Source organism: Notechis scutatus, chromosome 1 (assembly GCF_049901735.1).
Source record: "Notechis scutatus isolate UNSWTSFEM ecotype Mainland chromosome 1, rNotScu1.2, whole genome shotgun sequence".
Taxonomy (NCBI): domain Eukaryota; kingdom Metazoa; phylum Chordata; class Lepidosauria; order Squamata; family Elapidae; genus Notechis; species Notechis scutatus.
Window position 1 is genome coordinate 338,127,713 of NC_142009.1, and position 14,225 is coordinate 338,141,937.

A 14,225-nucleotide genomic window follows, 5' to 3' on the forward strand; every position below is an offset into this window, starting at 1 on the left:
GGATGGAAATGTTCATTTTTATGTGCATAAAACTTTTAATAAATTTTTATTTTAAAAAAGGAGTAGTAAAGCTAAACAAGGGAGGGGAAAATGATGCATACATGTACAGGTGAAACTCAAAGAATTAGAATATCATGCAAAAGTTCATTTATTTCAGTAATGCAACTTAAAAGGTGAAATTAATAAATGAAATACTCATTACATTGAAAGCAAGATAGTTCAAGCCATAATTTGTCATAATTGTGATGATTATGGCTTACAGCTCATGAAAACCCCAAATCCACAATCTCAGAAAATTAGAATATTACATGCAATCAATAAAACAAGGATTGTACATAGAACAATATCGGACCTCTGAAAAGTATAAGCAAGCATATGTACTCAGTACCTGGTTTGGGCTCCTTTTGCAGCAATTACTGCCTCAATGCGGCATGGCATGGAAGCTATCAGCCTGCGGCACTGCTGAGGTGTTATGGAAGACCAGGATGCTTCAATAGTGGCCTTCAGCTCTTCTGCATTGTTCGGTCTCATGTCTCTCATCTTTCTCTTGGCAATGTCCCATAGATTCTCTGTCGGGTTCAGGTCAGGCGAGTTTGCTGGCCAATCAAGCAAAGTAATCCCATGGTCAATGAATGAGGTTTGGGTGCTTTTGGCAGTGTGGGCAGGTGCCAAGTCCTGCTGGAAAATGAAGTCTGCATCCCCATAAAGCTCATCTGCGGAAGGAAGCATGAAGTGCTCCAAAAATCTCCTGGTAGATGGCTGTGTTGACCCTGGACTTAATGAAGCACAGTGGACCAACACCAGCAGATGACATGGCTCCCCAAATCAACACAGACTGTGGAAACTTCACACTGGACTTCAAGCATCTTGCAGTGTGTGCCTCTCCATTCTTCCTCCAGACTCTGGATCCTTGGTTTCCAAATGAGATGCAAAAGTTGCTCTCATCAGAAAAGAGGACAGGTCTGTTTTTCTTTAGTTCAGGTAAGACACTTCTGACATTTGTTGTTCAGGAGCGGCTTGACAAGAGGAATACGACATTTGAAGCCCATGTCCAGGATCCACCTGTGTGTGGTGGCTCTTGATGCACTGACTCCAGCCTCAGTCCACTCCTTGTGAAAGTCCCCAACACTTTTGAATGGCCTTTTCCTGACAATCCTCTCCAGGCTGCGGTCATCCCTGCTGCTTGTGCACCTTTTTCTTCCACACTTTTCCCTTCCACATAACTTTCTATTAATGTGCTTTGATACAGCACTTTGGGAACATCCAACTTCTTTTGCAATTACCTTTCGAGTCTTTCCGTCTTTATGGAGGGTGTCAGTGATGGTTTTCTGCACAACTGTCAGGTCAGCAGTCTTTCCCATGATTGTGATTCCTACTGAACCAGACTGAGAGACCATTTAAAGGTTCAGGAAACCTTTGCAGGTGTTATGGCTTAATTAGCTGATTAGAGTGGGACACTTTGAGCCTAGAATATTGAACCTTTTCACAATATCCTAATTTTCTGAGATTGTGGATTTGGGGTTTTCATGAGCTATAAGCCATAATCATCTCAATTATGACAAATCACGGCTTGAACTATCTTGCTTTGCATGTCATGAGTCTATCTCATATAATAGGTTCACCTTTTAAGTTGCATTACTGCCCACAATAATGGACAGGCCACTAAAAAACCCTGGAGATCTTATATATGAATAGAACAGAATAGAATTATTTATTGGCCAAGTGTGATTGGACACACAAGGAATTTGTCTTGATTCATATGCTCTCAGTGTACACAAAAGAAAAGATACATTCATCAAGAGTAAAAACCATAAGGTACAACACTTAATAGCCATAGGGTACAAATAAGCAATCAAATCATACTAGGAAACAGTCAATAAATATTATTAGGATGCAAGGAATAAGGTTACAGTCATACAGTCATATGTGGAATGAGATGGGTGAAAGGAAGTATGGGAGGATTAATAGTAATCATTTGTAAATAGCTGGACAGTGTTGAGGGTGTTGTGAATCAATAAAAGTGAATAACCTAAATGCAAATTAGGGGTTGAAAACCTGCACACTTGATTGGTCCTTATACAACAACTTGGGATTGGGCCAGAACCAGTCCCTGATTGGCCACTTTTGGGACTGTCCTTATTGGTCAGTAGTTTGAACCCGTTGCACATTTTCATTGGTTAATAAGGCAGCAGCTAACCCTATAAAAGGGTTACTGCTGCCCATAGCATGGCTCTGTTATGTTCTATCACTTTATTAAAGAGTTGAAGTCACTGGTCAGATGTCTGGTCTCCCTTATTCTCCATACTTAACACTGGCGACGAGGATGGGATACGGAGACCGAAGAGCTGACTAACCTACAGAGCAACTAACAGAGCACGTGGTCGAACACGCACCATCAACGGCAACATGGCCAGCGGTGCCGTACCACCCGCTCCATTCAACCCAGAAACCAAAGACTGGGAGGCCTACATGGATCGGTTCCAGATGTTTCTGGAAACCAACAATTTGAAAGATGCTACAACCGGCAAAAAAAAGAGCTATCTTTCTAACTCATTGTGGACCAACCGTGTTTAAAATGGCAAAGTCGCTTGCCAAGCCAGCAGAGGTAAAAGAAATGGACTGGGACGTCCTCGAGCCGTTACTACGGGCTCACTACGCGCCCACCGTACCAACCCTAGTGAGAAGACACGAATATTACCAGAGGGACCAACGGAAGGGCGAAAGCCTTGCCAATTACATTGCGGACCTCTGAAACCTAGGAGGCCTCTGCGGGTTCGCAGACTTAGAAGAAGCCCTCCGGGACCGCCTGGTTCTGGGCCTAGAAGACGGCGCTATCCAGAGCAAAATTATGGCTAAGGGGGACATCAGCCTCACCGATGCCCTTAAAGAAGCCTCGGCAGCGGAGGCGACAAAGAAGTTGGCAGCCCAAATGCGCCGCACCAACGCACCGCTACGTAAACTCGCCACTGATACCTCGCCTCGCTCAGAGAGACACCCGGTATCAACTCACCACGAAGACCTAGAGTCCCCGTCCGACAGCGATGAGGAAGAGGTCAACCGACTTCGAACGGAGAGAGACCTGTCCACACAACACTCATTTCAACCGTGTGCCGGCTGTGGAGCAAATCACCCACGATCCGGCTGCAAATTCCTTGACGCACTTTGCCGCCATTGCGGGAGACGCGGTCACATCGCAAAGGTTTGCAGAAGCAAACAGAACTCCAAACCCCGACAGGCCGAATTCCAGTCTTCAGGATTCTTCGGCACACACCGAGAAAAATTGAACCACTCCTACAGAAACAAGCCGACCACCACTTCCACCAGGCGTGGATCACTTTATTAAAGAGTTGAAGTCAGAAACCAGGCGAGCAACTAACAGAGCACGTGGTCGAACACGAGACCCACCAAACAATCACCATCCAGATGTTTCTGAAACCAACAATTTGAAAGATGCTACAACCGGCAAAAAAAGAGCTATCTTTCTAACTCATTGTGGACCAACCGTGTTTAAAATGGCAAAGTCGCTTGCCAAGCCAGCAGAGGTAAAAGAAATGGACTGGGACGTCCATCCCTTGATGCTGCCAACCCTAGTGAGAAGACACGAATATTACCAGAGGGACCAACGGAAGGGCGAAAGCCTTGCCAATTACATTGCGGACCTCTGGAACCTAGGAGGCATCTGCGGGTTCGCAGACTTAGAAGAAGCCCTCCGGGACCGCCTGGTTCTGGGCCTAGAAGACGGCGCTATCCAGAGCAAAATTATGGCTAAGGGGGACATCAGCCTCACCGATGCCCTTAAAGAAGCCTCGGCAGCGGAGGCGACAAAGAAGTCGGCAGCCCAAATGCGCCGCACCAACGCACCGCTACGTAAACTCGCCACTGATACCTCGCCTCGCTCAGAGAGACACCCGGTATCAACTCACCACGAAGACCTAGAGTCCCCGTCCGACAGCGATGAGGAAGAGGTCAACCGACTTCGAACGGAGAGAGACCTGTCCACACAACACTCATTTCAACCGTGTGCCGGCTGTGGAGCAAATCACCCACGATCCGGCTGCAAATTCCTTGACGCACTTTGCCGCCATTGCGGGAGACGCGGTCACATCGCAAAGGTTTGCAGAAGCAAACAGAACTCCAAACCCCGACAGGCCGAATTCCAGTCTTCAGGATTCTTCGGCACACACCGAGAAAAATTGAACCACTCCTACAGAAACAAGCCGACCACCACTTCCACCAGGCGTGAAGAAACCAGGCAGGAAGAGACCCACCAAACAATCACCATAGGCCACGCTACATCCCTTGATGCTGGGAAAATCCGAGTAAAGGTCGCCATCGAAAACAAACCTTGCGTGATGGAGGTAGACTCGGGATCTTCCCTCTCAATGGTGTCGTGGAAAACGCTCCAACAGCTCCTTCCAACGATTCGCCGCCAAGACCTTAAATCTCAAAGGGTTATACTCAAAGACTATCAGGGCAACCGAATTCCCGTCGTCGGGTCCCGCAGATTCCAGGTCTCATTCAAGGACCGCACCGTCGCACTACCACTGACTGTCGTGGATCGAGACAGGACTAGTCTTCTAGGCCTCCAATGGTTCAGGCCGCTCGGAATCACTGTAGCCGGAGTCCACAAGGCCGAAAGCGTCGATTGGGAGGAAGCACTCGTGCAAGAATTCCAAGACGTTTTCGCGAACAGACTAGGCAAGTATAAGGGGACCCCAATCTCGTTTAACTTGAACCCTGAAATAGCACCCATCCGCCTTAAGCCGCGTCGGATGCCGTTCGCCTTAAAGCCTAAAATCGACGAACAACTCGATAAGCTGATAGCGCAGGGCGTACTGGAACCCACTGACCACGCCCGTTGGGAAACCCCGATAGTGACGCCTATCAAGCCTGATGGGTCCCTAAGAATTTGCGGAGACTACCGGGCCACATTAAACCACGCACTACAGCAAAGTGCTTATCCAGTACCGGTAGTGCAACATTTACTCCATTCTCTGGGCGGCGGGAAAATTTTCGCCAAACTAGATTTAGCCCAGGCGTATCAACAATTGCCTGTAGACCCAACCACAGCCGAGGCGCAAACGATCGTAACACATAGGGGCGCATTTAAATGCAACCGGCTCCAATTCGGGGTAAGCGTCGCCCCTGGAATCTTCCAGAGTTTAATGGAAAGGTTGTTACAAGGGATAAAAGGCGTTGTCCCATATTTCGACGATGTACTCATCGCCGCACCTAACAAAGACATCCTAGAAAAATGACTCAGAGAGGTTTTACGAAGATTCCAAAATGCAGGCCTCAGAGTAAAAAAAGATAAATGCCAGTTATGTACCGAAAAAGTAGAATTTTTGGGATACGTCCTGGACAGCCAAGGAATTCATCCCACCGAAGACAAATTACGAGCAATTAAAAAGGCACCCACTCCAAGGAACAAGGCAGACCTACAGGCGTTCCTTGGACTTATCAATTTCTATAATGTGTTTTTACCCCACAAAGCAACAGTAGCTGAACCATTGCATAGACTATTAGACAAAAAAGCAACGTGGGTGTGGGGACAACGGGAACAACATGCTTTCCAACAAGTAAAGAAATTGCTAACTTCTGATTCAGTACTTATGCAGTACAACGAGACTCTGCCACTCACTATCACATGTGATGCATCACCTTTTGGGGTTGGGGCAATTCTGGCCCACGTGTTACCAAACGGAGCGGAGGCCCCCATCGCGTTTTTTTCACGAACCTTAGCTAAAGCTGAACGAAATTATAGTCAGCTGGACAAAGAAGCTTTAGCTATTGTTGCTGCAGTTAAAAGATTTCACGAATATGTTTATGGCCGTGCGTTTACAATAATCACTGATCATAAACCGCTACTGGGGATCATTGCGGTAATAAACCAACCCCGTATATATTGTCCCCCAGAATGACCCGTTGGTCTGAATTCCTGGCGGCCTACAACTACACCTTGCAACACCGCCCGGGGAAATCGATTCTCCACGCCGATGCATTGAGCAGAACACCGCTCCCAGACGCTGTTGTGGATCCAGCCCCGACCCTCTCAACACTACAGATTGAAGCTCTACAGGCACCACCCTTGACGGCTAGAGACATTGCTTTTGAAACGAAACGTGACCCAGTTCTACAACACATACTACACTGGGTTGAACGGGGGTGGCCGACGGACCAAATTGCACCTGAATGGGCGCCCTTCAAAGCCCGCCAAACCGAGCTGTTTTCCCAAAAAGGCTGTATCTTGTGGGGCGATCGAGTCGTAATCCCTGGCAAATTGCAACAGACTGTGTTGGCGGTATTGCATGAGGGACATCCGGGCATTGTGCGGATGAAATCACTCGCACGCAGCTATGCTTGGTGGCCGGGAATCGACAAAAGAATCGAGGCCTGGGTCGCTACGTGACAACGTTGCCAGGACGTCAGCAACGCCCCACCTAAAGCAAGCCCAACCGAATGGGAAACGCCAAGGGGACCGTGGTCCCGTATTCATATTGACTTTGCGGGGCCTACCAAAGGTCACACTTTCCTGATTACTGTCGACGCCTATTCTAACTGGCTCGAGATTCATCGAATGCACACAACTACAACTGACTCAGTTATTAATAAATTAAACAGACTATTTGCCACACACGGGTTTCCGGACGTGTTGGTCTCGGACAACGGCCCACAGTTCACTGCATTGCCCTTTGAACAATATCTTGCTGATCGGGGCATCCGCCATGCGCTAACCTCGCCCGCGCACCCTGCGGCGAATGGACATGCAGAACGCATGGTACAATTTGTGAAAAAGACCCTGCACAAAATGGAATTTGGCAACATCGACGAGAAAATCAATCGAATCCACTTATTGCAGCACATCATGCCCCACAGCGTGACCAACAAAACACCCGCTGAACTTCTTATGGGGCAGAAAATACGATCGCACCTTGACCGGCTCCACCCCGCTTTCGCACCGGAAAAACCTTTCGGCTCCAGCAGCAAATGCTGGGAATTTAAGGTAGGCGATTTAATCTTTGCCAAAAACTTTGCCGGCGACCTGTTATGGATACCCGCAACCGTTACCCACCTCACCGGGCCTAGATCTTACCGCCTGCTAACAGACGATGGGAGGGTGTGGAAACGCCACATAGACCAGCTCCGATCGAGATTACCACCCAGCGGCCATGACTTCCCCGGTTCACCAACTCAAGGGGGAGGGAGTATCGAGGGAATTGACTTTGATACAACTAATAGCAGGTCAACGGGAGCCCTACAGCCCAGCGAAGCACCGGAACGTGAAGCGGGGAGGGAGTTGATGTCTTCAGGGAACTTTAATACGGGGGAAAACGAACTGCAAAACCCCGAAGAAACACGCAGTAGCAGAGACAACCACAGTGAATGCAGCACGGAATTGCCGTGCAGTGAAATAGAACTTAACAAAGGTCATCCAAATGCTCCACCGGAACCGGACATTAGACAAAACCCGGTGGAGCCTCGGAAATCATCCAGGCAGACCAAACGGCCTGCCTATATTGAGGATTTTATCACAGCTCCCCTCAAACGGAACCCAAGGGGGAGGGGTGTTGTGAATCAATAAAAGTGAATAACCTAAATGCAAATTAGGGGTTGAAAACCTGCACACTTGATTGGTCCTTATACAACAACTTGGGATTGGGCCAGAACCAGTCCCTGATTGGCCACTTTTGGGACTGTCCTTATTGGTCAGTAGTTTGAACCCGTTGCACATTTTCATTGGTTAATAAGGCAGCAGCTAACCCTATAAAAGGGTTACTGCTGCCCATAGCATGGCTCTGTTATGTTCTATCACTTTATTAAAGAGTTGAAGTCACTGGTCAGATGTCTGGTCTCCCTTATTCTCCATACTTAACACAGGGAATTATTTGTTTAGCAGTGATGGCGTTCAGGAAAAAACTGTCCTTGTGCCTAGTTGTTCTGGTGTGCAGTGCTCTATAGTGTCATTTTGAGGGTAGGAGTTGAAACAGTTTATGTCTGGGGTGTTAGGGATCTGTAAATATTTTCACAGCCCTCTTTTTGACTTGTGCAGTATGCAAGTCCTCAATGGAAAGCAGGTTGGTAGTAATTGTTTTTTCTGCAGTCCTAATCACTCTCTGAAGTCTGTGTCTGTCCTCTTGGGTTGCAGAACCAAACCAGACAGTTATAGAGGTGCAGATAACAGACTCAATAATTCCTCTGTAGAATTGGATCAGCAGCTCCTTTGGCAGTTTGAGCATTCTGAGTTGGTGCAGAAAGAACATTCTTTGTTGTGCTTTTTTGGTGACATTTTTGAAGTTAGGTGTCCATTTTAGGTTTTGTGATGTGATAGAACCTAGAAATTTAAAGGTCTCTACTGTTGATACTGTGTTGTCTAGTATTGTAAGAGGTGGTTGTATCGGAGGGTTTCTCCTAAAGTCTACCACCATTTCTATGGTTTTGGAAAACTGCAGCAAAAGTCGAAAACTTTGATCTTATATACAATGGAGGATCCTCCTTCACATCATTATTTTTTAGAAATCTTATCAAATTCTAAACATGCCTCAAAGACAAATATAAATGAGGCTAGCTGTTGTATCAGTTAGAAATTCTTGTTTCTTACCATATTTTTTCTACAATTCAGATCAGGCCTCAGTAGGATAATGTAGCATTTGGGGAAAAAGATGCAAGCCAAGAGAGCAGCTCCAGAGGCCAAGGTGGAGAAGATCTCTATGGCCACCATGGACTTCCCTTTGGTGCTCAGATAGGTGGGCAGGAAAGTGATCCAAACACTGCAAAAGACCAGCATGCTAAAAGTAATGAACTTGGCTTCATTAAAACTATCAGGCAATTTCCTAGCTAAAAATGCCACTGTGAAACTGATGAGGGCCAAGAAACCTAGATAGGCAAGGACAATGTAAAACATTAAAGATGAACCTTCCTTACATTCCAAGATAATCTCTCCAAACAAGGAGTGAAAGTCCAAGTTGGGAAATGGAGGGGAGGTTACCAGCCAGGTGGTACAAAGAACTGCTTGGATCAGAGGACAGCCTAACACAATGGAATTGGTCAATGGTTTTCCTAACAGTTTCCTTGTGCTGTTTCCTGGCTTGGTGGCCATGAAGGCCAGAACCACCATGACAGTTTTTGCCAACACAGAGGAAACTGCAAGGGAGAAGAGAACAGCAAAGGCAGATTGTTGGAAGAGGCAGGTAAATTTCCCAGGTTGACCAATGAAAAAGAAGGAGGAGAGGAAGCAGAGCAGGAGAGAGACCAGGAGGATGTAGGTGAGATCTCGGTTGTTGGCCTTGACAATCGGTGTGTCATGATGTTTATGGAAAATCACCAGGACTGCAGATGTGGTCACAGAGAGGAAAAGAGTGAGAGAAACCAAGATGCCTCCCAGGGTGTCTTGATAGGCAAGGAAGTGGATCTTCTTGGCAATGCAGTGGTCATTGTCCATGTTGGGATATTGATCTTCTGGGCAGGATTCACAATGAGCTGTATCTGAAATCAAGTGTCTAAGACTTAAACAATCTAAGAGTTTCAGAAGCACCTACTATGAGTATTGTTCCTCCTACAGAGTTGATATGACGGCCCCCTTTCTGCTCTCATCCTGCCCACGAAGCATGTGATGAAATGACCAACAGTGCTGTTTCTAGTGCGTCCACAAGGGCAAACCATCCTTTATTCATTATTTCTTTTAACTTATTTGAAAAATTGCCTAGCTGATCATCTTACCACATGTTATAATATTAAGGTTAAGTTAATGAGAGACAAGAATTTGTTCAGTTCCAGCGGTCCATTCACTGGACACTACTGTGACTACTGTGGCTTTCAGTTTCAGATTTGCTAACCATATCCCCCCCACATTTTATCCTGGAACCCACAGAAAACTGCTAGGTCTCTTAGCCAGGAATGCTGCTGTTTGGTTTTTGTGTACATTATGTCTCTGTCCTCTACTTCAAAACTGATCATTCAGAGTTTTTTTGTTTTTGTTTTTGCTCCCTTCTGCTTTATCTAACAGACATAGATAGATGGATCTACTCTTTCTCTGGCAGGTTTATTTTCTCAGAGATTGATAAAGCTGACAGAAGAAGCATACTCTGAATAATAAAAATTATAGCTTGAGTCAGATAAGCCACTTCTTCAGGAAAAGTTTTGATGTTTGTTTTCCCAACTGGATGTTACAGTAGGAGTGAAAATGCAAGTGGGCGATTCATAAATTTTACCCTGAAACTATCCTCCATGATTGGTGAGGATCAGGAAAGGTGGCCTCTCTGTGGCCAAGAAAGTTTAGATCTGTAAACTGAAGGGTTCTGCTGAGAAGTATGAGTGCATGTGAATCTTACAAAAATGACAACAATAACAAAAATTATTTTGATCTACTGCATGGCTTCCTTAATCATGAAAGTTTGTCTCATAGTGGCACAGTGGTTTAGATGCAGTCAGTGATGGGATTCATTTTTTTTTACTACCAGTTCTGTGGGCATGGCTTGGTGGACATGGCTTGGTAGGTGTGGCAGAGGAAGGATACTGAAAAATCTCCATTCCCCTCCCCACTCCAGGGGGAAGGTTACTGCAAAATCTCCATTCCCTCCCCACCCCACTAACCTGCTTTCCAGCTCCATTCTCCTGTGCAGGGCAACAAAAGAAGACCCAGCCAATCAGCTGGGACTTGGGAGGCAGATAATAGATGGGGGTGGGGCCAGTCAGAGCTGGTATTTGCCAGTTTTCCAAACTACTCAAAATTTCAGCTAGCGGTTCTCCAGAACTGGTCAGAACCTGCTGAATACCACCTCTGGATGCAGGACTGCAGGCTACTTCTGCTGACTGCCAGCTGCCAACAATTTGGCAGTTAGATTCTCACCAGCTCAAGGTTGACTCAGCCTTCCATCCTTCTTAGGTCGGTAAAATGAGGACCCAGATGTTGGGGGCAATATGCTGTCTCTGTAAACTGCTTACAGAGGGCTGTGCAGCACTGTGAAGTAGTACATAAGTCTCAGTGCTAGTGGTATTTACATTTGAACTCTGGTCTACCTGTCTGATTAGAAATGGTCCCTTCTGGACAAGCATCACATTGGTAGCAGCAAACTGGCTCGCCCTCTGGAACTCTTCTCCTCTCTCCTGCCTGGCACCTCTTCATGCTACACCTGGCAAAGGGCACCTTCTAAAAGAAAAAAAGAGATATGCTTGAGATGACATAGACAATGAGCATCTTCAATCATTTCATGTCTACATTCCTATTTCTATTTCATATTCCTATTTCTGTGTTCAGAAGGTCCTCAAATGAAATGGTTCATTACCATCTACCAAAAACCAGGAGCAGCTCTTGGGGGATTCAGGTCAGTGGTACTCCCGACCCACCAATGGGTGCTGGAGATTGGAACTGGGACCTCAACCTGCAAAATAGGTCTTGTGACATTTGAGCTATAGCATTTCTACAGCAAACATTCATGAGAATCCAACTGAATGGGAATGGTCTATGGAAGTCACATCCTTTAACTGCATCCTGGTTTTTAAGCAGAGGTTCTTCCATTTCCCAACTCTTTCTGTATTGGCACAAATCTAACCTCAGATGTGTTATATGCAAAGCAGATTTTTCACCAAATGACTGCCATATTTTCTGACTAAATTGAGCACTTTTCAAGTTAGAACAATGTTCTGCATCCCCAGAAGAGAATGAATTGTTCCCTGAACTTACAACATTTCCTTCCAGATTACCTTTGTTGCCCAGACAATTGCATCAGAGTTAATGGTGAAACCATGGCCTTGGAGAGCCCCAGGATCTATTTTCCCAACTTTCATGGGGACGAAAGATTGATTGGGGAGGAAAACCCAGTTCAGAAGATCAATTCGAGCAGAACCTACTCCATTTTCTGAGAAGGAAACTTCATCTCCAGCACTGTTGTTGAATTGAACATTCCTCAAATATTGAAGAGTCTGAAAGAAAAGATAGCTCCATAAATTGGGGAAATTGGTTGAAAGCTATACATGAAATATCATCCCTTTGATGATCCTTTGTTACACATAATCCTAGATGCATGTCTAAGAAACTAGATGGGTTCCTTTGATGGAGATCTGGTCAATTAGGAGTAACACCAAATATTTAACTCCTTCCCCAGGAAGGAGGACACATTATCACTGGGCATTTGTATCATGACCTCTTCAACTCTAATTCTATCACAATCATCATCATCATTTTTAATGACCCCATAATCCCTTGTGGGGTGAAGTCTGGACAACTGAATGGAGCTGAGTGTTTATTGGCTGGATGCCCTTCCTGTCACCAATGTGGAGCTATATTCAGCAGATATATTCTCATAGTGCCCAGAGACAGAAGTATCTGCCTCTATCTAGGATTGAACTCACAGCCGCCTGATTGCAAGGTGAGAGCTCCATCTCTAGGCCATTGCACCACTCTCTAGTTCTACCACAATGATCCTACATATCGGGATTTTAATGCTACACTCTAGATTTTATACTATGATTTTTGTCCTGCGGTTCTTGGCTGTATGCATTTTTGAACCTTTTCTTTGGCTCCAGAACTTGTAAGTGAGAAATGCATTTTAGGAATGATCAAATAATTTCTATTCTGATTGATTGACTAGCTCATAGTCCAAGACAGCAGAATGCAGGAACCAGGTCTAATCAAGTGGTACCCTGTGGAGGGAAGCTCCTCTCCTGGTTTGTCATTTCACTGTCCGGAGTGATTCAACCTCCAGCCTTTGATGCAGAAAATGTTTTTGACTTTCAGATCAGGAGCCCATTAAGACAACTTTGGGTCCTGCTGTGTAGGCTGAAATTGACAAAGGCTGCTTTCACGCAAGTCACATAGTGCAAGGGATCACAAACTAAACAAATGGGATGGCATCCCCCAGGATGCTAAGCCATGGAAATATAATCCAAGGTTAAAATGGATTGAGTTGGTTGTCATTTTATTGGTTGGATTCAGGGTAAATGCTGAAGGAATCTGAGCTGGTTCTGCAAATATGCCCATTAGGACTTCAACCAACTTCTTGAAGCACCTTGCACAAATACGCCCAGATTGTTGTGTTGCTCTAGGCTGAGACATTCTCTCTAAAGTGGCTACCTTCTGAAACTCAAGAATCATTGAAGACCATTCAGGACTTTATTGCAAGGTCTTTCCTCTTTGAATCTTATGGACAAGTGGTTTGGTTCAATTCTCTCTTCTTCCACTATCTACTTTCAAGACAACATTGTACCTAAATCATACTATAGTTCTTGAGTAATTGCTGTTTTAACCTGTAGTAAGATTTAGAATTCTTTATTGGCCAAGTGTGAGTGGACACATAAGGAATTTATCTTTGGTTAATAAGCCCTCAGTGTATATAAAAGCTGTACGTGATAAATCATGATCATACTCAGCAAAACAATACATTCATCATAAACCACAAGATACAATACTTAGTGATAGTCACTAAATAAGCAATCAACATAAATCAAACTAGAAAACTAAATAAAACAATATAAATTGTAAAGACACAAGCAATGAAGTTATAGTCATAAGTAGAAAAGGAGATAAGTAATAGAAAAGATGAGAAGAATATTATTATTACAGTCTTACTAAATAGTTTGACAGTATTGTGGGAATTAGTTGTTTAGCAGAGTGAGGGCATGAGGGGAAAAACTGTCCTTGTGTCTAGTTGCTCTGGAGTCCAATGCTCTATAACGTTGTTTTGAAGGTAGAGGTTGACACAATTTATGTCCAGGATGTGAGGGATCTGTAAATATTTTCACAACCCTCTGTCAGAATTCTAGCAGTTACCCCAGTTACATCATGAGTGTTGAGCCAGACTCCCAAAACTTCAAAGGATTTATTGGAAGTCAACATGTTGGCATGACTTGGGCGTAGCCGATTGTGAGACACATAATTCACTGTTACTCTTGACCCTGCTTTTCCTCCCACCCCTCTGGGTATATCATAATTCATATTCTCCAATGAAACACGCCCATAGCCAAGATTCATCAATCATGCTGTCCAGTTAGATTTTTGCATGGCAGAAATTTCAGTCATCTTATCAGTTTCTGAAGAAAATATGAATGGAATGTACTTTCTATTCCACACTGCTGCCTGCTCTTTGAAACTCCCCACTTCTTTCTGTTGACAACTATAAAATGTGTATAGAAAATGTTTTATGAGTTGACACCCTCATTTTGACTTGTTTATATGGTGTACAGTATATATCATTTATATAGTAGCACAAGGACATTTAATCAGTAATCAA

The 14,225-nt window shown here is 44.9% G+C and overlaps 2 protein-coding genes across 2 annotated transcripts in view; both read right to left on the bottom strand.

The window, feature by feature from the left end:
- The window catches only part of LOC148133592 (vomeronasal type-2 receptor 26-like), a 274,460-nt gene that overhangs the window by 106,910 nt on the left and 153,325 nt on the right, over positions 1-14,225 (bottom strand). The window lies entirely within an intron of this gene.
- LOC113427192 (vomeronasal type-2 receptor 26-like) overlaps positions 1-14,225 on the bottom strand; it is a 34,391-nt gene that overhangs the window by 19,308 nt on the left and 858 nt on the right. The window contains exons 2-4 of the mRNA XM_087951252.1: positions 11,701-11,919; positions 11,017-11,146; positions 8,628-9,483 (exon numbers count right to left, since the gene is read on the bottom strand). Of these exons, the coding sequence (XP_087807378.1) occupies positions 8,628-9,483; positions 11,017-11,146; positions 11,701-11,919 (1,205 nt within the window). The remainder of the gene's footprint in view (positions 1-8,627; positions 9,484-11,016; positions 11,147-11,700; positions 11,920-14,225) is intronic.